This window comes from Natator depressus, chromosome 11 (genome assembly GCF_965152275.1).
Source record: "Natator depressus isolate rNatDep1 chromosome 11, rNatDep2.hap1, whole genome shotgun sequence".
NCBI lineage: Eukaryota > Metazoa > Chordata > Testudines > Cheloniidae > Natator > Natator depressus.
This window is the reverse complement of record NC_134244.1, coordinates 66,347,200-66,370,971: the sequence shown is the minus strand read 5'-3', so window position 1 is coordinate 66,370,971 and position 23,772 is coordinate 66,347,200. Positions and strand designations below refer to the sequence as shown.

The following is a 23,772-nucleotide window of genomic DNA, read 5'->3' as shown; positions in this document are numbered from 1 at the left end:
ACCTTAGAGACTAACCAATTTATTGGAGCATCAGCTTTCGTGGGCTACAGCATCCGATGAAGTGGGCTGTAGCTCAGGAAAGCTTATGCTCAAATAAATTGGTTAGTCTCTAAGGTGCCACAAGTCTTCATGTCAATGGAAGTTATGCCCCTAAAGCCAACATCTGAATCTATAACCCGGAAAGGCTCGTGGTTGCTCTTTCTCGTGCACAAAACACAGTCTTATTCCTGCTGCGGCGCCTGGGATGGCACAGGGCAGAGTCTGAGAAAGAAAGTTCACAAATAGAACTGCTGAATCATGAACCGGAGAGCAGCACAGTGAGGTCACCCCGGGCGGCGGCTCTGCTCCTGCCCCTGGCTCGGCGGCTCTCGCTCGGCGGAGAGGGAGCGGAAGGGCTCTGCCCGGCGGCAATCCGCGGGCCCCTCTGGCGCGGTGAAGCCCCCCCAGCCCCCCCTTCCCGCTCCTTCGCCGGGAGGGCGCGCGCCGGCGAGCCGCCGGAGCAGCGCTCGTCCTGTAATCGATTGCCGAGCGCGCTGAGCAGCCCAGCCGGCGCGGAGGCGCACTCCCGGCGGCCTCCCCGGCGCAGGGCGCCTCTGAGAGCGGCCGCCTGGGCGAGATGTGGGTGGGGGGTGCGCGCGCGAGGGTGTCTCTGCCGGATCGGTTTCTCGGGGTTTGACCAGCTGTCCCGGGCTAGCCCTGCGCGCTGAAGATGGAGGAAGTCAAAGCAGGATTACCCTTAGCGACAGACCCGCCGCTTGCGGTTCCCACAGCCCGCTGCAGTGCCCCAACACACAAGCACTAGGCACAGAGAGCAAGGGCGAGGAGACACTAATAAAAACACAACACACAAGGGTGATGGAAGTGAGGCACTGCATGCGCTGCTGAGGTAAATCTTCGCTTGGCATTTTGGTTTCCATGGGGAGGGGGGGAGAAAGAGCGGTGGGTTATTTGTGTGATGATGGCTCACAGAAATCTCTCTGTGTGTGTGTGTGTGTGTGAACGTCTCTGCTTTTGCCAAGGGGTGGGGGGGCTGTCTCAAAGTAAAGTCTAATGGTGGGGCATCCCTCGCGCTGTGATGTGATCAAATGACTTGTTGCTGTTACCCAGCAACAATAATAATAATTAATACTAATCCATCGGTCTGTATACGTGTGGTTGGAGGAGGGGGAAGATTAATATTATTTGCTGTAGGTTTAGCATAGTGACTGGCTCTACGGGATAGGACTGGCAAAGCCTTTTGGGGTGCCTTTTTTTTTTTTTTAACAATTAAAATTCTCTTTTCTGGGCTGTGAATCGATTAATCAGTTCTCCGCTCTGGAAACTGACAACAAGGGTTTGAATTGCAATTTGCAGCAGCTTCCTATTCTAGCTGCAGCTACCTGGGAGAAAGTGCTCTACATCCCTTTTTAGTGTTATTTTTAGTATTATTCCTGGCATGACAGACACGATATTGAATAAGGCAGGACTTAAATTACTTTGACAGGTTGTGCTCTGGGCGGGGATTGACAGAGATGAAATTAAGATCTCTTCATTTTGCCAAGGGCCAAAAACAATCCTGTGAAGTTGGCCTAGGTTTATTGCTCTGTGTGGGTGGTTTTTTTTTAACTTCTCTGTTCCTCCCCGCCCCCCTTCCAAGTCCCCCCTTTCTTCCTCTCCTCCAGTTTTCTTGTCGATTCTTAAGGAACCGGTGGATCAAGTTTTTCTCTCTCCTGGTTAATCGCATTGCTGTAGCACTGGCTGACCTCTCTCCCCTTCTCCCTCCCTCCCTCTCTCTTTTTGTTCTTCATCTTTCCTGAAAGTATGTGCCATTCCTGAGTGAGTTTCTCAACAAGACCATCCCAAGGGAGGGAGTCCTCGCTCATTTTTTTTGTTTCTGTTCAGTTTCCCCACCGATCCGTTCGCTCTGAATGTTCTACTTGTAAGTTTCAGGGGACAGACGGGGCGGGGGAGAGGGGATTTTAATTTGTTTTTTGTTAACTTTTCCCATCTCGCTATATCTTCAATACGATCATAACTATCTCTCCATTGGTGGTGGGTAGGAGGGGGTTAGCAGCTGGGGATTTGCCATTACAGCTGGACATTGTGATCAAACTCTCTTTTTTTCTTTATTTCAAAGAATCAAAGAACATTTTCTTTTATGTATATTTCATTCCTTCCCCCTCCACCCTTCCCGTCCTTTCCTTTCTTTCCTTCCATTTCATTGGCTAGGATGATCTCCTTTCCCTGTTGCTTCTGACGTGTTCTCCACCCCCCTCCCCCCCCCATCTACCTGTACTAAGGGAAAGATAAGGTAACATTAAAAGGGCTTGAGGGAGCTGCTTGTCTGGTTTTTTTTTTTAAAGTGGTCTCTAAAAGTTGTTACAATCGTGTACAAATCAGTAATGGAAAGAGTTTGATAGCAGCTCTTCAGTTTGAAATGTATGTGTTATGTGTACTGAGTGCCTTGGGAATTTGATCTGCCTTATACCAGAGAGGAACACAGAGAAAAGTTGTTTTTTTTAGGGGCCGTGGGGTAGGGGAGAGGGAAGTGGTTTTGGAGACAAGAAGTGAAGCTGCCTGTTTTCCAGTAAGTAATGGAGAAATTCCAGGAGCCAGGGCTAAATATACTTGGCGATCAATACAGAAATGGCTCATGTGAATAATTTAGCTGCTTGGTGCAGTGAGAGTTTTGAAACTAAAGGCAAAAAAGGGGCCGTAGATGGAGAGAGGAAATAAAATTCTCCTCTGATCATGTCAGTTTCTTAACTTTTCCACTTAAAATAATATAGTTACGATTATTGATTCCTTCTCCCCACCCCTTTTAATCAAATGAAAGCTTGGGGGTGTCATCCAATACAGTTACTTGAGTTTCTGGAAAGTAATAGCTTGTTCTATGTCAGCAAAGTGCTTCCAGAAACTTTGAGATTGGCACACACCACAAAATGCATGGTCTAGAAATATTAAATATGACATGCAGCCCATAGTATGATAGATATGGTTACAATGAACAGGTGCATGCACAGGTGTCTGGGTGTGTGAGTGAGGGTGTTCAATGGCCAATTGAAGACAAAAGGCTGTAATAACTCTGAAAGGAATATGGACACTGAAGGGTTTTATTTTAGTCAGAACATGATAAGCCATCATGGAATAAGTACGGAAGGGGCAATCTTTGTAGTATCAACATCTTGGAAACCTGCTGTGGCTGTGAGAACTGATAATTGATAAAGCATTAAAATCCCAGTGAAAACATACCTGGTCCAATTGGATCCTCAAAAAAAAAAAATCATGAAAGCAGGTGGAACTGTAATTAAAAATTAAATGATAGTCTCAACACAGCTCATCAAGATGCAGACTTACCTTTTCTACCCCCATCTGCAGCAGCTTTAGATCATTTGCCAAAAGAGTTCAGAGACTTACCAGTGCACGGTGTGTGCTCATTTGCATGTTTCTTAGGTGCTGGTTGCAGCGGCAGTAGCAAAAGAGGCAACTACTAATGGCTTTAAATAAGTGTAAGCATTTAATGGCTGATACTTGCAGGCATCTTTGAGGGTGTATTCTTTTGCCTTGTAGCACTGCACTTTGACTATGGAAGCAGAGGCTACTGATGGATATATAACATGTAAGTACTTTTATTTAACTTTGTTGGTTTACTTGTGAAGTCTCCTTTGCTTTCCTTTTCACAATATCTCTGTAGAAAGTGTTATTCCCCCCCCCCCACCCCCCGAAACTCTTAACTTTCATTTGTGCTGTTATTAAACTCCATATTGTAAGAGAACGGTGGAGAGATACCATTTAACACTAAACTTGAGTGATTATTTTTAAAAAAACCACTATCTTATAAGCTTAAATATTTACTTAAATATTTTCATAGGAGAGCAATGTTTATTTTATATAAAACATAAATGAGAAACAGGACAGAAACTAAATCATATTTTACTGTGAGGCTTTTTAGTACTATACATTGCTCCCTTCTTGTCCATTAGGGGAAAATACTTTACTTTGTTGAACTATTATAGCTTAATGGCCAGCTACATGAAAACCATGAATCAAAATTGGAGTGGAAGGTCCTTACGGAAGAATGATACTCCACTCTGCTCCAGTTCAGTCTCTAGTCTGTTAGCACCAAAGTATGTAGAAATGGGCAAGTAATTCTAAGTTCTGTTCATGCAAAGCAGCCAGAGCAAGATTTTCACGTGTACTTTTTATAATCTGTGGGGATTGGAGGATACTTTTTGATTCTCAAAAATAATAATTCATGTTTGTGGTCACTAGGAAGCCAATTTTAGTTGACCGTGGAGGAATCTATTACAATTGGAAGGCGGGTGGGTAGAAAAGAAGTTAGCAAGTCTGAATGCTGTATAATTGAATAATTTTATGGAGCCATGGGACAGAAACCTAAGTGTTTTATTTTGTGAAAACAGGTGACAATGAGCTTTCGCCCGAAAGGGAGCACTCCAACATGGCTATTGACCTCACTTCAAGCACACCCAATGGGCAGCATATCTCACCGAGTCACATGACAAGCAGTAAGCCTTCTTTTTGTGTATTTCTCTCTAGCAGCATATTTGGACTAGTTTAGTCTGTGGGGTCTTCATCTTGTTCACTCGACCAAGCCACTGCCGTAGATTTTGCTAACAAAAGAAGAAAAGGACGGGACAGATTTGGTTTTGTTCATGTTAGTGTCTCTTCTAAACATGAGTCTGATTACTAGTCTGAAGTATCCCAAGGTGGCCTTTGAGAGCTGGTCCTTACCTGTACCAGGTAGGAAATGCTAGGTTTTACTAGTCCTTGTTTTGCTTTGACAGGTTTTGAGATCCAAACAGCTTTTTAGCAGGATTCCAAAAAGCAGTCTGAAATGGCTTTATCTAGAAAGCCAACAAGCTTTTATTTCCAAAAGGCTTGACTCAAGCAAAATCTAAAGTTACACTATGCGGGCTTGATGGCAGGATATATTTTACTGTTCTGAATGGAAACTTCAGCATCCTGTTCGTTACCTTAGCTTTGCTTTGAACATTTCAGAAAATGGCCAGTATAAATTGGTAATTTATGGAACTCTCTCACCAGTGCAGTCTTTAACAAATTGAAAGGGTTTTGTTTTAGAATGGCAAAAGAGAAACTGAGAAAGTGCAGAGGGATCTGTGAGTCTAACACTGAGAGTCAGGTGTACTTAATATTTTTGATGATGGATTTTTTTTCACCCTTAAATGAAATAACACCTTTCAGCTATATTGTGGAGTCTATACATACTTTTATCTGAAGAACATAGATTGTCTCACGGTTGATTACAATGTTTTATCAAGACACTTATCACAAAGTGCTTTATTATTTGTATTCAAAAGTAATTTAAAATGTATTGTTTCCAATATACTTTCAGTGGGTTTTTTTCTCTCTCTCTTCCTCTCGTGTGTGTGAATATACACAGTGTAAAAAAAAAAAAAAAAGTTATACATTTCTCCAAATATTCTGGAAGAAAAATAAGGCATTAAGAATTAGTTTGTTTGTAATCATAAGTGTATTATCTTCAAAGCCTTTTTCACTGGGAGGAAAATGTTACTTGTCCTTAACAATTTCTCTTTGTCTCCTGCAAATTACGAGTAAAATACAGATTTTATGAGCCTTTAAACCTGAGGGTTCTTATGAAGATCTCCAATTATATACAAGTTGCTGGAGAATGTGATTGCTAACACTCTGGGCTGAACTTTATGTGACACCCTGTCCTAATTGAGCAGCTTTAGACAATTCCAATCCTGCTGCATTGGGATTCTGATTTTTTTTTTTTAATGATCTTATCAACATTTTACTACTCTCTTTGTTTACATTTTTATTAATGGGAAGGCTTCATCAGAGATAAGATTTAAACCAGTGGGTTTTTTTCGTTATCATATAGACTAAAAAACAGGGTCTAATTAAGGAGTAAAGCTGTCTGCTGAGTTCATGTGAAAATATTTTAGCATCTAATTTCACTGTGCAACGATTTGCAATGATTCTTCTTGTTTAATCTCATTCATGCCTGCAACATGCATGTTCCGAGTTCAGCATATGCACATGGCTACTGGTGTTGGTGAAAATTCCTGAATATTTATTCTTGCATGTTGCATTTATTCAACAACTTCCACTGTTGTTGGCCTGTTTTAAAGATATGTTGGTGTGGACAAATGTAGAGCTCTATCCAGTGTTCTGGAGGCAGGCAAAATTTAATTTTGGATGCAGGGCTTTTGTCTGTGTGATTGGAACCTTGGAATATGACCCCCTTTTTTTCATATAGAATTCTTCTTCTTTTCATTACAAAACTACATTTTCTTCTGATCAAACATCAAATGTTTTTGAGCGAGGAGCTTTATCCCATGTCAAAAAAATCAAAGATGTCGATTAGAGGCTGTCAGGCTTTTGTTGCAGTTGGATTGGTTAACTTACATGTAGGGCCAAATCTTCAACCCAGTGGATACAGGCCAAATAACGAGGCTGTGCATTGGGGTCCACCATATGTTCCACAGCCAGAGCACTTTAGTGGCCCGTGGGCCTCTATGTTTTCCCTCTGCAGGTAGGAGGATGGCTATTGGAAACTGCTAAGTTGTGGATTTTCTTGCCTCTCAAAATTCCCGCTGCTGGGATGCAAGCAGATCCCATGAAGGTGGGCTTCATAGTAGGGAGGGAAGGAGGATGGGTACTCTGTGTGCACAGACCTTGGGTCTGAGTAGAAGTCACTGGAAAGACCTTGGTACACTGCTGGCCTGCCTGTTTATGTTCGTACAAAGTGTGTGTAATTCTGATTTGGTAGTGCTTTGCACTACTTTTGCACTGGTGTAAGTGGCGACACAATTGTACTGGGCAGTGCTGTATTGGGGCTATTGTCTTCAGTGGGAGGTGGATTGGGCCCCCAAATCTTTCACTCCCAGACTTACCCACTCATCCCCCAAAGAAGTGGAACCTGCATTAGTTCTTCTGGGTCCGCAGGGGTGAAGGTCAGGATTAGGTCCTCAGTCCTGTGTTTGATTGGATCATTTTGAGCCACAGCTCTTATTTCAGCTATGTCCAGTTTAAACGGAGATTAAAGGCAAGGCATGACAAGGCAATCTTCTTGGATATTTTATGTACAGTAAAGAGTGCATAGAGCAGACAGGAGAGTGCAAGACTTCTGAAACAATTAAGCAGTTCTCACTCAACAGTAGTAAAATGCTTGGTGAAGAGTTCTTCATATTTATTAGCCTGTGGCAATTCCATGTTAGTAAGACTTTTGGCCAGGCCACTGATGTTTTCAGCTTCTGTTCCAAAAGGTTGCAGGTTAAATATTTTGGCTCATGTTGAAGAGAGTCTATTGCTTCCTTAACATAGTATCACTTTACAATATCAAAGTTACATGCATAGGTTATAGATGGGGCAGAGACCCACTTTTCTTCCAAATGAGATGATGCTAAAAGATAAATCAGAGTAGATTGCCTGTCATAGCTAAATAATGATGTTACGTATACCTTACAATATGCATCTCCCTTTAGCAAAGTACTAGATACAATTTAGTTACAATAAGTTACTTAGATATTGGCAAATACTCAAATAATTCTAAGTCGCCAGTTGATCAGCAGACTGTTTCCCTCCATCTCCAGTTCAAGAAATACTGTATCCAGTAGCATGCTTACATTGAACTACGTGTTTACACTGGCCCAAATCTGAAAGTCCTAGTTCACTGGCTACTCAGTCTTTACTTAGGTAAACTCTCACAAGTGCTCTGATCATGCATGAGCTTGGTGTGGATGGATGCCGGTGCTTGACAGAGCCCCACTGACCAACCTCAATACCACCCGTCCAAAGTTCATTGTAGAACAGGGACCAAAGACCCTAATCCAAAGCCCATTTAAGTCAGTGGAAGTCTTTCCGTTGACTTCGGCAAACTTTGAATTGGAAATAAAATGGGCAGGGACTTGTCAAAACTGAACAAGATTCTCAGGAGAGGGACCAGCGTACTAATGTAAAAGCAGATGAAGCAGACAAATACAGCAATTTTTAAAAGAAACAAAACAATTCCGATGTTTTCCTACACTACATTCTTGCTATAGAATTTGCCTGAGAGGAAACACTTTTTCCAGGTTACAATGGACTCAGAAAAAGTCCACTGTAATACAAGGGCTCAGTTGTTTGTTTAGCTGACTTGACTACCACTCTGTGTAACATGAAGGATATTTTGCTAAATCCATTGTCTGATACTGTATGGAAAATTAATAATGGCAGCTATTGGCATCTGACCGTGCCAGAGGAAAGTTCCACTTAAATTAGAGAGTTAAATGCTGCTACAATGGGTGTTACAGGTGGCTTTCTTATTTCCAGGTCTAGATTAAAATATGCCTTAAAATAGACGGAGTAAGAACAATAATAAGTACTAAAATCCAACAATTTTGCTATTTGAAAGTGATTACAAATTCAATGCACTTTAAAAAATGTTTGTATAGCAATGCAGGAAAAGTATAAAAGAATAAGAAGTAATTTGATAAGAAAATAATTACGGTTGCCTGAGTCAGTTGCTGAACATAATGACTCTAGGAGAGTCCTTGGCTTTGGGAAATAATAACAGTAGCTGACTAGAAAGCTGTTGGGATGATTGTACCAAGTGAAAGGAATTTAAAAAGAGTGTTAAGTTAGACTCTGTTATAGAGAACTCAGACAAGACATTATTCTAAAATAACCTATATTATAGTCCAACCAACCAAAGAAGACTATTTTGCACCATCAGTTGTGTCCCTTTTTTGTAACCTTAAAGCTCAAAATCTTGCTTGATAGCTTTAATTTTCCTTCTGAACTGGAAATTTTAGTACAACGCTTGTGTCACCTCAGTCATTTTCCCTGAGCAAAATGTTGCATTTACTGTAGGTGTATCAACTTCACTTCCCACTCACATTTGTTTGAATAAATAAACACATCCATGGATCCTACCTTTTGCAATGAAACTTCCTGAAATTAAATTAGCTTTGATTTCATCATGATACAACCTTGGAACTTTTATTTAGTCTTTTGTAGGTAATGAGCACAGCCATTAAGTTCTACAGGATGGCCAGTGCTGAACAACATAAAGCAGTAGTTCTGGTTTCACAGGATGTCGGCCAATGAAGTTTCTAGGCAAAGCTGATTTTAGAGAGAGGAAGGTTTTGGTTTTGTTGTTGTTTTAAAGAAATTTTGGAAAAAAATTAACCATCCTCATTTTTAAAAACATTTGCTCCACCCAGATCCCTCATCCAATTAACCTCAAACTTCTCAAGAAATATTCTCCCTGGCAGAAAAACATATGTGAAATTTTAGGCAAACTGGTGAGAAATTTTAGGCAAACCAGTTGAATGTTGGTGCAGTTAGAGGGGGGGAAAGCTCATGCTTTAGACATAAAGCTAGGCTTTGTCTACAAACAAAAGTTGTACTGCTTTAGTACTGATAGTTAAAGTTGTAGAAAACCTTGCCCCCCTGTCTGGACACGGTTATACTGGTATGAAAGTGCTTCTATAAGAAGGCAAATAAGCTATAATGGTATAAGGCACCTTTATACTGGTGTAACTTAATCCATAGTAGAGGTTGTACTGGTAAAAACTATTTTGTTTAAAAAAAAAAATCACACTCCTAATCAAAATGGTCATACTGTACTGTGTAGAGCGGACCTTAGTCACACCCTGAACTATCCTGAGCGAGTGTGGTCTGTAACTGGCAGGCAGGTGAAGCTAGCTTCACCTATGTATACTCTTTTCCAGTATCACTCCCTACCATATCACATACTTGGCAGTAAAAGCATTCCTCCCTTTTGGTGAGTGTTATAATGAGGGTGGAGTGGAATTATCAGCTAATCTTGTTTAAATACTATTTTATTCACGCCAGTGGACTCTTTTGAGAGGTCACCTACCCCAGCTTTGTTACCGGACACGCCCTCCTTCTGGAGCTTCTGTAACATCCTTTGACTGTCATCTTCAGTTAGCTCTCCAGCACACACCCTGTTACAGCACTCAAAGTTCTTGAGAGCTGTAGTCAGCAGGTTTTAATACTTCTTTCTGGTTTCTTGTCAGACAGTCATGAGAGGAAAACCCCTCAATTTCTGTGGAATATAGTAGTTGTCTGGTGTTTCTCAAAACCGGATTAATAGAAATTCAGTAGGCAGCATTTCATTTTTTCCCAGAGACAAACTTGGGGCAAGACCCAGCTCCCACTGGAGTAAATAGGAGCCTTTCCATGGACTTGAATGGGGACTGGATCAAGCGCCGGCTTCCTAATCCTGAGAGCGGTGCTGAGCTCCCTCTACTTCCATAAGTCAATGGAAAGTTCTGTGCTGAGCATCTTGCAGGATTGGGCCTTATAGACGCAGGACTGGAGTTCTCTGTGTTGGCCATCGATTTCGGTGGAGTGGTTAAAACAGATTGAAACAGTAGAGGGAGCTGCGCTCGCGCGCTCGCTCGCTCGCTCGCTCTCTCTCTCCCAGCTAAGGAGGAAGGGGAACTTTGAGGGCAGGGCGCTTATATAAGCCAAGGAGAGCAGGGGAGCCCCCAATGCTGTTAATTAAGGGGGGGAAGGAAGGGCTCTATTGCCTCCTACTTCCTCTCGCCTTACATGGTTTTAGTGTGTGGAGGCTCAGGGAGTGGTTTAATTGGCTAGGTTATTCCATACCATTAAAAGAAACACGGTATAGGGTACCTAGTAGGATCAGGGTGTTTTTTTTCCCAATATGGAACTACCCGGTCTGGTCCAACTCAACTGTAACCACAGAACTGGTGTCTTAGGAAAACATGCCGAAATACTTTCCCCATTCCCTTCTGTTCCGGCAAGGTGCCATGCTTATTGTTGGCCTCTTATGCTGCGCATGCTCCATGTTGTCTCTCTTTCACTGGGGCAGAGAAGGTTTCCCTCTACCACCATCAGTTTGGAAGCTGAAAATCAGTTTCTCTCTATGGCCCTACCCATGAGGTTTTTGAACAGAAGTAGAATCCCCAAATGCTATCACAACTCACTGAGAGGCTGTGTGGGTTGGTGGATCTGGGAGTCTGGAGACCTAGTTTTGTTCTCTGCTCTCCCAGTGATCAGTGTGTAGGCAAGTCACTTCGTGTCTCTGTGTCACTGCTTTTCCTTGTACTGAATTGTGAAGACTATAAACTGTTCCGGAGACAGCCTCTGCCTCATGTTGTGTGTCTTAGACTTGGTGTACACACAGATACTGTCCTAGCATAATTATTTCTAATCTTTTTTATGAGTACGTACCACCACGAGTGTGGAAGTAGTTATACTGGTATAAAGGTGCCTTATACCAGGCTATCTTCTTTCCCATCCCACACGGGAATAGATATACTGGTTATAAAGTACCTTTATACTGATAACTGTCTCCACTCTCGAGAGGTTGTACCACTTTAACTATACCGGTGTAGTTGCACTGGTACAACTTTTCTATGTATACAAGCCCTTATTTTCAGTGCCCAGCACCACGGTGCCCAGATCTGTATTGATGCCTCTGTAACACACATACATTGTAATGACGGCGTACACGGTAAAATAGATTTAAAAAAAAAAATTCTTTAGAAGTTTTTGGTTCATTTTCTATCTTGGTGTGCACAGTTGGGTGCATTTTTAAAAAAGCATTTCAAAAATCTTATGGAAATTTAGCACTTTTTTTTTTAAACTGCATTTCACTTTCCCCACCCTTCTTTTTTGTTTTGTTTGTTTTGTTTTTTTTAAATTCCATTATGCGCTTGATCCCATTTGGATGCCACAGGACTGAACCCCGATAGCAGTGAATTTGGTCTGTGTCATACCTAGATCTGCCTTTTTCGGTAATTAGCATTCTGTAGTTCCCATAGTTCTTAAGCTCTGTAGGAGCCCAGGTCTGCCCTCTGATGCACAGATGTAGTTATCTCCCTTTGAAACTAAATTTGCCAAACAAGTTCTCTTCTGTTGCTCTTAGCAATTTGGTAGATATGCGTAGCTCTTTATCATGCCAAATTGCTCGCTCTGCTTATAGGTTTGGAGGGGATGAAATGCGTGCAGATACCAGGAAGTAGTAAAATAAAAGGGAGAGTGGTACTTAAGTGACGACATTGTCCACAGGAGCATGCACAGAGACTTCTGCATGCGTTGTGCATATTTTCGGCTCTGTTTTACATGGGGGGAGGCATAGTGATGTGTAATAGGAAGTAGAAGGTGCCCTGCTGCTCTATGCAGTAGCATCTGCTGCTTGCCTGTGGAAAATGCTGAAGAATTTTCCACAGATGTTGATTCTAACATCACTGAAACCTGGCCCTGCACCTTATATCCCATTACCAGAGGGGTGTGTGGTATGACTCTGGGGACAGTGGAAAAAGGTTTCCTAAGTGGCACCACACAAGGATGTAGTGGGATGGGCTAGGAAGTAGCACAGAGGGGCAAGAGCCCTTTTAGTTGGCTATCCTTTTTGTGCAGAGGACTTGAGATCTGCTGGCTTCTCAAGACAGCCAGTGCTTTAGAGGATCATGCACCCTGGTCACTCTACAGGGATTGCAAATATGCGCTCTAATGACACGATTCCATGAAATCTCTGTGGGCAAGATCCTTACTTGACTTGTACCAGTGAACATCTGGCCCAGTAACTTTAAATTCAGGAGTGTAAACTTTTCAGAGTATCTTTTCTCCCAAGCAGGGATTGTCCTGGTGCACAGTTTATCTCCAGCTAATGGATGATTTAGGAAAATTGTTATGGAGGAGATGTTGTTTTTTAAAATTAAAAAATACACTCTACTAAACGTAAACATTTTGTGGGGTGGAATGTACCTTTTTTCTCCGTCCCAACCCCGTCCACTTGGACAAAATAGGTTTCTTCCTTGGAATCCATATGTCCTGGGCATCCACATGGGCTCTGTGATCTCTCTGTTCAGCTTCCAGGAAATATAACGCCATTGAAAGTACATTGATACCACTTCTACCCCAGGAATCTACCCTCTCTGCTGAAGGCCATGGTAACCATTTTCATGGCTCCTATTTGATTTAATGAGTTTAGATCCTTGATCCCATGGAGTCTGTGGTGTCCAGAGTAGAGAGGAGATATGGCCTACATGTCTCTTTTCTTGTTTTATGGCCAGTTTGTGGGAGTTCATGCAGCCTTGAAATTCTGGTAGCATGAATTATACACCAGCATCTGTCCAAAGGCTGACAGATTAGTAACCTGATGGTAGCCTTTGAATTCCCTTCTTTGAAGTTGAAAGAATTTACCACTTTTTTTGTATGACTATATTACAGCAAACCTGTTTACATGAAACATGTGGTCTATTCTCTTGGATGGTTCAGAAATTTCCAGGGAAAGTTACATAAGATTGAAGTAATTAGTGTAGCAGTTATTTGATAACTAGGAGGAAGAAGTTGCAGAGAGAAGATTAGGATAGTTTGGGGGTTTTTTCCTCCGAAATTCATCTCATGATTATATGTGAAACTCATATTATAGTTTATTTCAGTCCTGCATCAATCTGTGTATTTAGTCATGTTCTTATAATGCCACCAAACAAATCAGTAAGGAACGCTAGTTATCAATTCTACATTTTCATTTTTCTTACTGCTTATTGCTACTTTTTCTTGGATATGTCCTGCAATGTATAATTCATACATGCAGTATTTTGATAACAAGGAGTCTCTTCTGGGAACTCTGTTGGGGGATGGGGGGCTGGAGGAGGAACTTGTCTACACATGGAATTATTCTGGAATAGCTCTTACTCTGGAATCCACTTTGACAGTTAAACAGGAACAAGACACTCTTATTCTGGAATAAGAATAACCACACATGGAATTATTCAGGCATAGCTATTAGACCTTAAATTAACTCCGGTTAAGGTAGGGTGTCAACTTTCGTGTGTAAGCAAGCCCTGTATGTATATTTGTGTAATAGTTGTATGGTTGAAATTCTCAAAGTTAGGACCAAATCCTGACGTGTTCTGTGTGGGCAGATCCCAGCATGCCCACAAGCACCCCTGAGGTCAGTGCATCTCTGCATGGGTCATGTGGGGAAACTGAGTCACAGAGCTGAAATGACTTGCCCAAGGTCACTCAGAAAGGTACTGGACTAGAACCCAGCAGGCAAGTGGGGCAGAACTGGAAATGGAACAGTTCTCCTGAGTTCAGCCCAGTGCTCTGTCTACTTGGCCACACTGCTTTGAAGAGAAACCAGAGCATGTAACACCCAACACTATAGTATTTGTATGCTACCCAGATAAATTAAATTTGCATGGCTAGGTTCCTAGTGGACTTTATCATTCATTGATTTATATATCTAAATAAAAATGCAATGTACCCTCACATATCTTAAGCTTTGAGGCTAACTTAAACATGATGGGGATATGAGAACATTGTTACAGCCATGCATCTGGGCGTGTTAAGTGGCTTGTGGACATGACAGACTTCTGAGAAATGTATGTAATGTTGTTCAGAGCTTTTCTTTCATTTATACTTGGTCAGTCACACAAGAATTTATTTATTTTTCATTTCTACAAAACCCCTATGCAAAACCTCAGAGCTGCATGTTTAAATATCACACACACAAAACTACGTTGAAAGAATGTCCAGGTTGCAAAGTCAAGCACGCCAAAGCTAGGAAATGGCAGAATTAAGATCGCCTGGGAAACTCAAAGGGTTAAAGTTTGGCAAAGGCATCAGCAACTGAAAAAAGCATCTGATAATGAGAAGTGTCAGGCAATCTTCATTATAATTCTGGTTAAAAGACAGTTATGCAAAACAGCTTTTATGGTAGGGTTATGGCGTCGAAGATGATTCAGCCAATTGTCATAACGTGAGTTGTGTTCACTTACATACTATAATTATATAAAAATGCGGTAAAACTTGTTTGAGTTTATTCCTCACACTTTAAAGTTGTCATTTGCATGAGTCTGGTATCATGGTTATTTAAATATAGCTTTTGACTAATCGCTCTTACGTATAAAAAATTAATAGATGATAGTGAGATTTTTTTGCTGTAATTTATAAATATAAATATGTATGCTAATACAAAACCAAAACAAATGGATTGAAGGAAATAATACATAAATACTCTTCCATGTATTCTAGACCATGCTTAACAAATTTTATATAGAGATCACCGTACCTGCCAGTCAAATGCAGCCACTTCTGGAGTGAAACTGAACAGCTATTTAACAGCACAGAGCAATGTCCTACAATATCTGAGGCAAGAAATTGATCATAATTGTCTCTAATTAAAAGTACAAAGGATAGACAGATTGTAATTATCCGAGGATCACTAGTGATCACAGACGGAGAGTGCTGATCTTACGTCCCCGCCAAAAGATAGCACCTCCAGTTTCGAAGTGCTTTCCTAACTCCAGGCTGGAGCATTATTAGTTCAGTAGTGCTGACTCACATGGGTGTGTATCGCTTCTGAATCATCAGCCCCACTTCCTGTAAAATGTAGGCATTCCTTTATAAATCTCCCAACTAAGTGTTGGCCAAGCCCAACATACCCTGCTTCCTCTGTAGGAAACAACAGGACCCCAATACCATTTGGTATGGCTGCAGCTGTATTGCCTACAGAAATAATAGTGCCAAAATAATACGAATTAGAAAATAAAACACCATCCAGATAGTTATCTTACAGTTTTTTGTGTATGCCATCGTCATAGTTCTGAGTGCCTTCCATGTAAAATCAACAATAGCAAAATCCCTAGAGGATTTCATGGAGTCTCTGGCTCTTCTCCCTTTATGGGGTCAGAACTCTGCTTGGGGTGGGCGTGGGGTTTTGTTTGCTTGCTTTACAGAGTTTGGAGAAGTTTGGGAACACAAGGAGTGCTAGAATTGTGAGTGTCACTTATGGTGGAAGGGCTTTCTTCAAAGAGGAAGGCTTGGCATTGTTTCCTAAAGATGTTCAGTTTTGGGATTAGTCTAATCTCCTCTGGACGACTGTTCCATAGTTGGGTCCCCTTGTAAGAGAATGCTTTGTTCCTAACTCTCTCATGGTTTTTCCTGGGCTTTGTGATCTGTGTTGTCCCAGAGGAGCACAGTCTATCATGGTGGTTCACAGATCAAAATTTGGGCTTTGATGTAGCTGGGGTGTGATAATTAATGGTTTTGAAAATTAGGATTTGAGCATAAACCTGATGTGCTCGCGCTCACATGAGTGATGGAGAAGGTAGGCAACCATGTTCTGTGCCAGCAGGAGCCTGTGCAACATCTTCCCATTCATCTTTAGATACAGTGAGTTACAGTAATCCAGCCTGGAGGTGATAAATGCCCAGCCAGGTCCTCATGCATGAAAAAGGGATGAAATTTCCTAGCAAGCTGGAGGTGAAATTATAATTATAATATGTTTATAAATTATAACGTATAATATAAACCGTTTAATCCACTATATACAATTTTGTAACCCTTGATGCTTTCAGGTAGTGAAAATCTTCTGTTTGTTATTGGCTGGAGTTCCAAAACTTTTTTTGTCAACATGTGCGCATGCTGTGAAAAACAATTGTGTGAGGATGAGGCAATTATTAATTCTCTTCTATTACCTCTCCAACAAAACCACAACTAATTAACTAAAATGACTTGCAAATAAAGCTTATAGGTGAGGAGAATAACTGTAGCAGTAATTTTGTAACGACTGTGCATTTAATTTAAAAATGGAGATTCAAAAGCTACTGTTGGAGCGAAGTGTTCTGAAATGAAATGCGAAGCTTCGTGTGTTCGTTGACTCCTTAATTAGCTGTAGGCCAGGCCTTTTTCTTTTTTTCCCCAGAAACGCTCAGCATTGTCCTAATTGTGCTCCCATTGAAATTGAGACGAGCTAGGCCAAAGCTGAAAGCATTTGGAAGTACTACCCCAAAAGCCACTGCTTGTGTTTGAGGTTGTGCCAAGGGACACTACTCCAGTGGCAATATGTCATAACATTGGTAAGCTCTGAGATATGGGAATATTGGGGCCGTCAAAACTGAATGGTGACTTTCATAATAATAATAATGAAAAAGGTAGAACCAGTAATATTCCATGCCGTTTCACCACATTTGATCTGCCATAAGGATTATTTACTGTAGAATAATTTGCACTCACTCTTCCCTGTGTACTATCTGGAATTTCAATAACAAAGGAATTGTTAAGACGTGGCAGAAAGCAGGGATTTTAAAAAAACTGTTTTATATCAAAATGTCAATGGGCAATATATTTTGACATCTACAGTTGTCAAATCCTCATTTGTTCCCATTCTCTTGCACATATGACCTCCTAGCTTTCTTTTCACCTCACTTTGGTCAAATTCTAAGCAGCACTGTCCATTATTTTTTTAGCTCATGAATTGACCTACCCTGCTAGAGGTCCTATATAGTTTATGTTGAGTTTCTTTTAAGAAACTGATTTGAACCATAAACAAAGAAGCAAACATAAGGTGTGATATAGCTTTTATTGTCATACTTTACAGTAAACTCAGTGGTTCATAAGCAGTCACTGCTTGTCTGAAAGGTGAATTGCAAAATGGAAAACACAGAGTTAAACTCCAATTATTACGCTGAATGTTCTAACTAACCAGGTTGTAAGAGGACATTCAGCATAGAAATAAGTTTGATTTCCTTACATGAACTCCTCTTGGTTTTTCCTGGTTCACTGAAAAAAAACATCTTTTTGGTGACATCCCTATTTCTAGAACCCAAGTACTTTCGTGAATAGATTGTGTAAGTCAATATTGGGCCAATCCCAAGTACTCAAAAATCATGAATGAGGCATCAGATCATGATGGGCTTAAAAATCATGAGATTTTAAAAATTTAATATATTTTGGGTTCTGTTTATTCACTTTCTGGTTTCTGAGCCATTAGGGTACACTCAGGTCACGTTTCCAAAATTTTCTTTGCAAAGAGGGGAGAGAGAAAATACTTTATTTTAAAATGAAAGCTGAGATTTCTTGTTCTAATTGGACTCAAGAATCTGGAGCTTTAAGAAAAATATCAAATGAAATGGTAATGGCAATAAAATAGCAAGGTGGCAACTCTGATAATTTTTAGTGGAATTAGTTTGAAATTATTCAGAAATTTCTTCTCTGACTAATTCTTGGTCTGCAGATTATAAGAAATTCATTGTTTAAAATCTACAATCTGTGCTCAGTTATTTAGTTTTGCAAATCTATGTGAAGTTGTTTTCTTACACCATAATAAAGCCTCAACTTAAATGTATACACCAAATTGAAAAACATAGGAACAGAACCAAAAAAGTGCCACCATGGCTAAACAACAAAGTAAAAGAAGCAGTGAGAGGTTAAAAGACATCCTTTAAAAAGTGGAAGTTAAATCCTAGTGAGGAAAATAGAAAGGAGAATAAACTCTCTGGCAAGTGAAGTGTAAAAATGATAATTAGGAAGGCCAAAAAAGAATTTGAAGAACAACTAGCCAAAGATGCAAAATTAAGAGCAAAAAAAATTTTTTTAAGTACATCAGAAGCAGGAAGCCTGCTAAAAAACAGTAAGGCCACTGGACGATCGAGATGCTAAAGGAGCACTCGAAGACGATAAGGCCATTGCAGAGAAACTGAATGAATTCTTTGCTTTGGTCTTCATGGCTGAGGACGTGAGGGAGATTCCTAAACCTGAGCCATTCTTTTTAGTTGACAAATCTGAGGAAGTGGCCCAGACTGAGGTGTCATTAGAGGAGGTTTTGGAACAAATTGATAAATAAAACAGCAATAAGTCACCAGGATCAAATGGTACTCGCCCAAGGGTTCTGAAGGCACTCAAATGTGAAATTGCAGAACTACTAACTGTAGTTTGTCACTCATCATTTAAATCCACTTCTGTACCAAATGACCGGAGGTTAACTAATGTGACGCCAATTTTTAAAACGGGCTCTAGAAGTGATCCCGGCAATTACAGGCCAGTAAGCCTGACTTCAGTACCAGGCAAATTGGTTTATCCTAAAGAACAGAATTGTCAGACACGTAGATGAACATAATTTGTTGGGGAAGAGTCAACATGGTTTTTGTAAAGGGAAATCATACCTCAGCAATCTTACTAGAATTCTTTGAGGGGGTCAACAGACATGTGGATAAGGGGGAATCCAGTGGGTATAGTGCACTTAGAATTTCTGAAAACCTTTGACAAGCTCCCTCACCAAAGGCTCTTAAGCAAAGTAAGCAGTCATGGGATAAAAGGGAAGGTCCTCTCAAGGATTAGCAACTGGTTAAAAAATAAAATTAAATGGTCAATTTTCAGAATAGAGAAGTAAATAATATTGTCCCCCAGAGATCTGTACTATTCAACGTACTTCAATGTATTCATAAATGATCCGCAAAAAGGGGTAAACAGTGAGGTGGCAAAAATTGAAGATGATACAAAACTACTCAACCTCGTTAAGTCCAAAGCAGACTGCAAAGAGCTTCAAAAGGATCTCACAAAACTGGGTGATTGGGCAACAAAATGGCAGATGAAATTCAATGTTGATAAATGCAAAGTAATGCACATTGGAATGCTTAATCCCAACTATACATATAAAATGATGGAGTCTAAATTAGCTGTTACCACTTGAGAGAGATTTTGGTGTCATTGCGGATAGTTCTCTGAAAACATCCACTCAATGTGCAGCGGCAGTCAAAAAGTGAACAGATTGTTGGGGATCATTAGGAAAGGGATAGATAATAAGAGAGAAAATATCATATTGCCTCTGTATAAATCCATAGTATGCCTATGGCAAAGGTTCAGAAAAGGGCAAGAAAAAAATGGTTAGGGGTATGGAACAGCTTCCATATGAGGAGAGATTAATAAGACTGGGACTTTTCAGCTTGGAAAAGAGGCAACTAAGGAGGGATACGATAGAGGTCTATAAAATCATGACCGGTGTGGAGAAAGTAAATAAGGAACTGTTACCTACTACTTCTCATAACACAAAAACTAGGGGCCTCCAAATGAAATTAATAGGCAGCAGGTTTAAAACAAATGAAAAGAAGTGTTTTTTTTTTTTTTTCACACAATGCACAGTCAACCAGTGGATCTCTTTGTCAGAGGATGTTGTGAAGGCCAGGACCATAACAGGGTTCAAAAGAGAACTAGACAAATTCATGGAGGATAGGTCAATCAATGGCTATTAGCCAGGATGGGCAGGGACAGTGTCCCTAGCCTCTGTTTGCCAGAAGCTGGGAATGGGCGACTCGGGATGGATCACTTGATAATTACCTGTTCTGTTCATCCCCTCTGGGGAACCTGGCATTGGCCACTATTGGAAGACAGGATACTGGGCTAGGTGGACCTTTGGTCTGACCCAGTATGGACGTTCTTATGTTCTTTTCCTGACTGGATGACTTATGTAGCTAATCAACACAAGGTAGAGTGCAAATTATAAAATCTGAGATTCATTTTTTGGAAAATATAGAGTTTTAAAACGAGCATTTTGATGATAGTTTGAGCACTCATATGTTGTCAAAATGTCAAATTGACACAGTTGTGGTGTTGGATCTGAATGCATTGTAGGGTTTGGACAAATATTAATTGTTTTTAACTGATCCTTCAACTATAGGTAACTCCATGGTGTGCCATGTATTGTGGTGCCTATCACAGAATGATAGAATTTGTTTCTGAAAGCTTCTGCACAAAGCAAGCACTTGTGTATGCTAAACAGCTGTGTTCCATCCCTAATGACTTATTTGTGTGTGCATTATATATGTGTAATGTATATAAGATGGGAAGGATTAGATTTGTGTTGGTAAATGTTGATAAATATTGATTTCACTGTATGCACAGAAACTGATGAGAGAATATTTCAATTGATGATGATGATTTACAGATAGGCAGAGTAAGAAAAATTCTTACTTGAAACTTATAGTTTGATTTTAGGGATATTTGCTTTATATATTTTGACATGTGACATTAACAATTTATGTTTTAATGGTTGCAAAGCTTTAAATTTTTGAATTTCAGTTTCTCCTGTCAGTAAATAATTGTCTGATTTCCCAAAACTGACGATAAATGCTTAAAAATAAACATTGATGTTATCCATAGAAATTATATATATATATATATATATATATATATATTCCATAAAAAAATCAAATTCTGCCAAGCCTAAACATATACTAGTACGTGTTCAATTTAGGCCCCAAGTTTTGAAAATGTAGCCCATTCTGGTCCTGATTTAGCAAAGCACTTAAACATGTACTTAACTCCCATTGACTTTTGAGAGACTTAAACACCCGCTTAATCAGAACCGCTATACTGTATCCACTTAGCTCGTTGTGTGGTGGCAATCAACACATACTGCCACAGCAGTGCAAGTTTTAGTACAAAGATTTGTGGGTCCCGTCAAAATTAAGGCTAATTTTGCTTTGACTCATAACATGGGTTGCTTCTTGATCTGAAACGCCCACTGAATTCTATTAAAAACCCCAATATAATTATATGTATAAAGTTTAAAGAATTTAACTAGCTTGGCAGCAGGCTGTTTACATCAAATCTGTTCAATACACTTTTGAGATTGAAGAAACGAAAATATGCATCTGAGAGCACCTCACTGGGATGCAAATGTCAGCACTGATAGATATCTACAGTAGCAAATTTGTGTGGGAGTAATAATTTAGTAATAAAATAGGTCAAATTTAATTCTTATGCTGAAGGGGATCCCTGACAATAACCATTTTGTCATTTTATGCCTGACAGTTTGCTGTGAACTATATGAATAGGTGGAGCTGAGACATAATACATCTCCAATTGTAAACAAGATTGCATTAAGAACTACTGAGTAAGATACATGTTGGCTGACTTGAAGCTGAGAGGTCTTTTGAATATTAATGCGTGCATGTGTGTTGAGGTTTTGGTTTTGATTCTTGGATATCATCTCTTGTCCTACTGCAGCTCTGAAGTAAAGTAAAACTTTCCTCAATTTACATCCATATTTTTCCAAACCTCACTTTGCAGCCACCGCTAAGTGAAGTCAATTGAAAGAGCTGCAGATCAGGCATGTTGTTTGGTTATATTTTCTGTACTCCATCAGTTATGGCACTTTATAAAGACACTTTCTTTGGGGGTTTTTAAAATATATACACTATACTATACTAAGTAGCTTACAGTATTTGAGAAGTTGTTATTTTTTATTGCATTTGTGCCTAATTGCCTTTCTGGGTGAAAGTCACCTGACCAAATTAAATAGTTGACACTTCTTTATATATTTCTTCGACAGGAATAGTTGTTGGATGCTGATGACATTCTGTGTGGCTGGGTAGCATCTTTATCAGTAATTTGGGACTGTACATTTCCTCCAAGCCCATTAAAGTCAATGGGAGTCTTTGGATCAGGCCCTTAACATGCAGGGAAATCATATGCAGTGGTAACGCTACATGGAGGAAATATCTGACCATTACATTGCACAACGTACTTTGATACAGCAAAACTTTGTCTACAGGAGAGAGGGAGTAGCAAAACTCACATTCGAACTTCTCTGAAGAATTGGTTCTGAGCCTGTCTAAAGCCTGATTTACACCGCAAATATTACTTTATTGCGTACAGTTGGTATCCGCACTGGGTGTAGCTGAAGTGATGTTGGACAGGATTTAACTGCAAATGTACACCAGGGCAGCTAGGTGTTGAGCAGCATTTCCGAAAATTTTCTTCTGTGTAGGTTTGAACCCATGCCTTCTGTAATGGTGCTGGTCATGTTTTGTCCTGGTCTAATGCTTGTAGTTCCTGGAGAGGAGAGAGGCACCACCGGGATAAGAGAACCACCAATTGAAACACTGGGAACTGATGCCCCATGGGATACGTAGCTATAGAATGTTTGTAGTAAAACCATGGGCTGCATTGGCTGCTGACACCTGTTGCTTATCGTGGATAGCCCAGATCAGGTGTTGAGGACAGATTCAAAGTGTAGATCCAGATCTGACCCTTCCCAAAGCTCAAGGGGTCGGTCAATCTACTGTTAAAAAAAAAAAAAAAAAAAAATTCAGGTCCGTTTTTACTTTATATAAAGTTCAGATGGTTTGGAGGCTAGATCCAAAGTCCACAGAAGTCAATGGGAGTCTTTCCCCTGACTTCAGTGGGCTTTAAATCTGGTCCTAAGTGCTTTGCGACATGCCAAACACCTCATGCAGTTCTGCTTTTAACAAAGTTGTTCCTGTGGACCAAAAAAACCCCCCTTTGTTATAAGACCTTTGTTGATAAGTTGGTAAAATGTATGTTTGTAGAGCTCCGTGACTATGTCTCCTAGGTACTACTGAAATACACACAATAAATACATAATAAATTACTCTCATCCCAATCAACCTGTAATTTATGTGTGGGTCATTATCTTAAGGACAGCAGATTTATTTACTTAATGAGCTTTCAAAAAAGGATCCGTCTAATGAAGTTGACAGAAGGTATGTATTGGGCCTGTTATGAACTATGCCTTCTACTAGCATTTATTTTTAAGTAGCTCCTTGTAATGTGGTCGAAGCAGAAGATATAGAAAACTGGCCATTTCCCGGCAGATAGCGATACGTTTCTACTCCATCAGAATGCTCTACGCACTGTGATACGTTTATAATTATTATCCTAAGATTGATGTTTTTTGGGGGGAGTGTAAATTTGTGCAGCAGTAATCCATTAAGAAATCAATAATCATTTCATCCTGAAATGCAGTTTCTGCACAGCATTATAAATGCACACTGAAGGCTTGATACTATGTATGCCTTTCTTTTTTCCTGAAGTTCTGTTTCAATGTCCTTGGCTCTATTGGAGAAATGATAAATGACAGGATTTGGTTTTCCTGTTTAAGAGGCAAAAATGGTCTGGTGCTTTGAGCACAGGACTGAGAGCTAGAAACTTCTGAATTCTAATCATTGCTCTTACGTCCGCTCCTTGGACGATTCGCTCACCTCTCTTCGTCTG

General features: G+C 40.2%; 1 protein-coding gene across 1 annotated transcript in view; it reads left to right on the top strand.

Moving 5' to 3' along the window:
* The first annotated feature begins 565 nt into the window (after positions 1-565).
* The window catches only part of IKZF2 (IKAROS family zinc finger 2), a 135,012-nt gene continuing 111,805 nt past the window's right edge, over positions 566-23,772 (top strand). Inside the window, exons 1-3 of the mRNA XM_074968103.1 lie at positions 566-886; positions 3,550-3,598; positions 4,401-4,505. Coding sequence (XP_074824204.1) covers positions 3,565-3,598; positions 4,401-4,505 — 139 coding nt within the window. The 5' untranslated portion in view covers positions 566-886; positions 3,550-3,564. The remainder of the gene's footprint in view (positions 887-3,549; positions 3,599-4,400; positions 4,506-23,772) is intronic.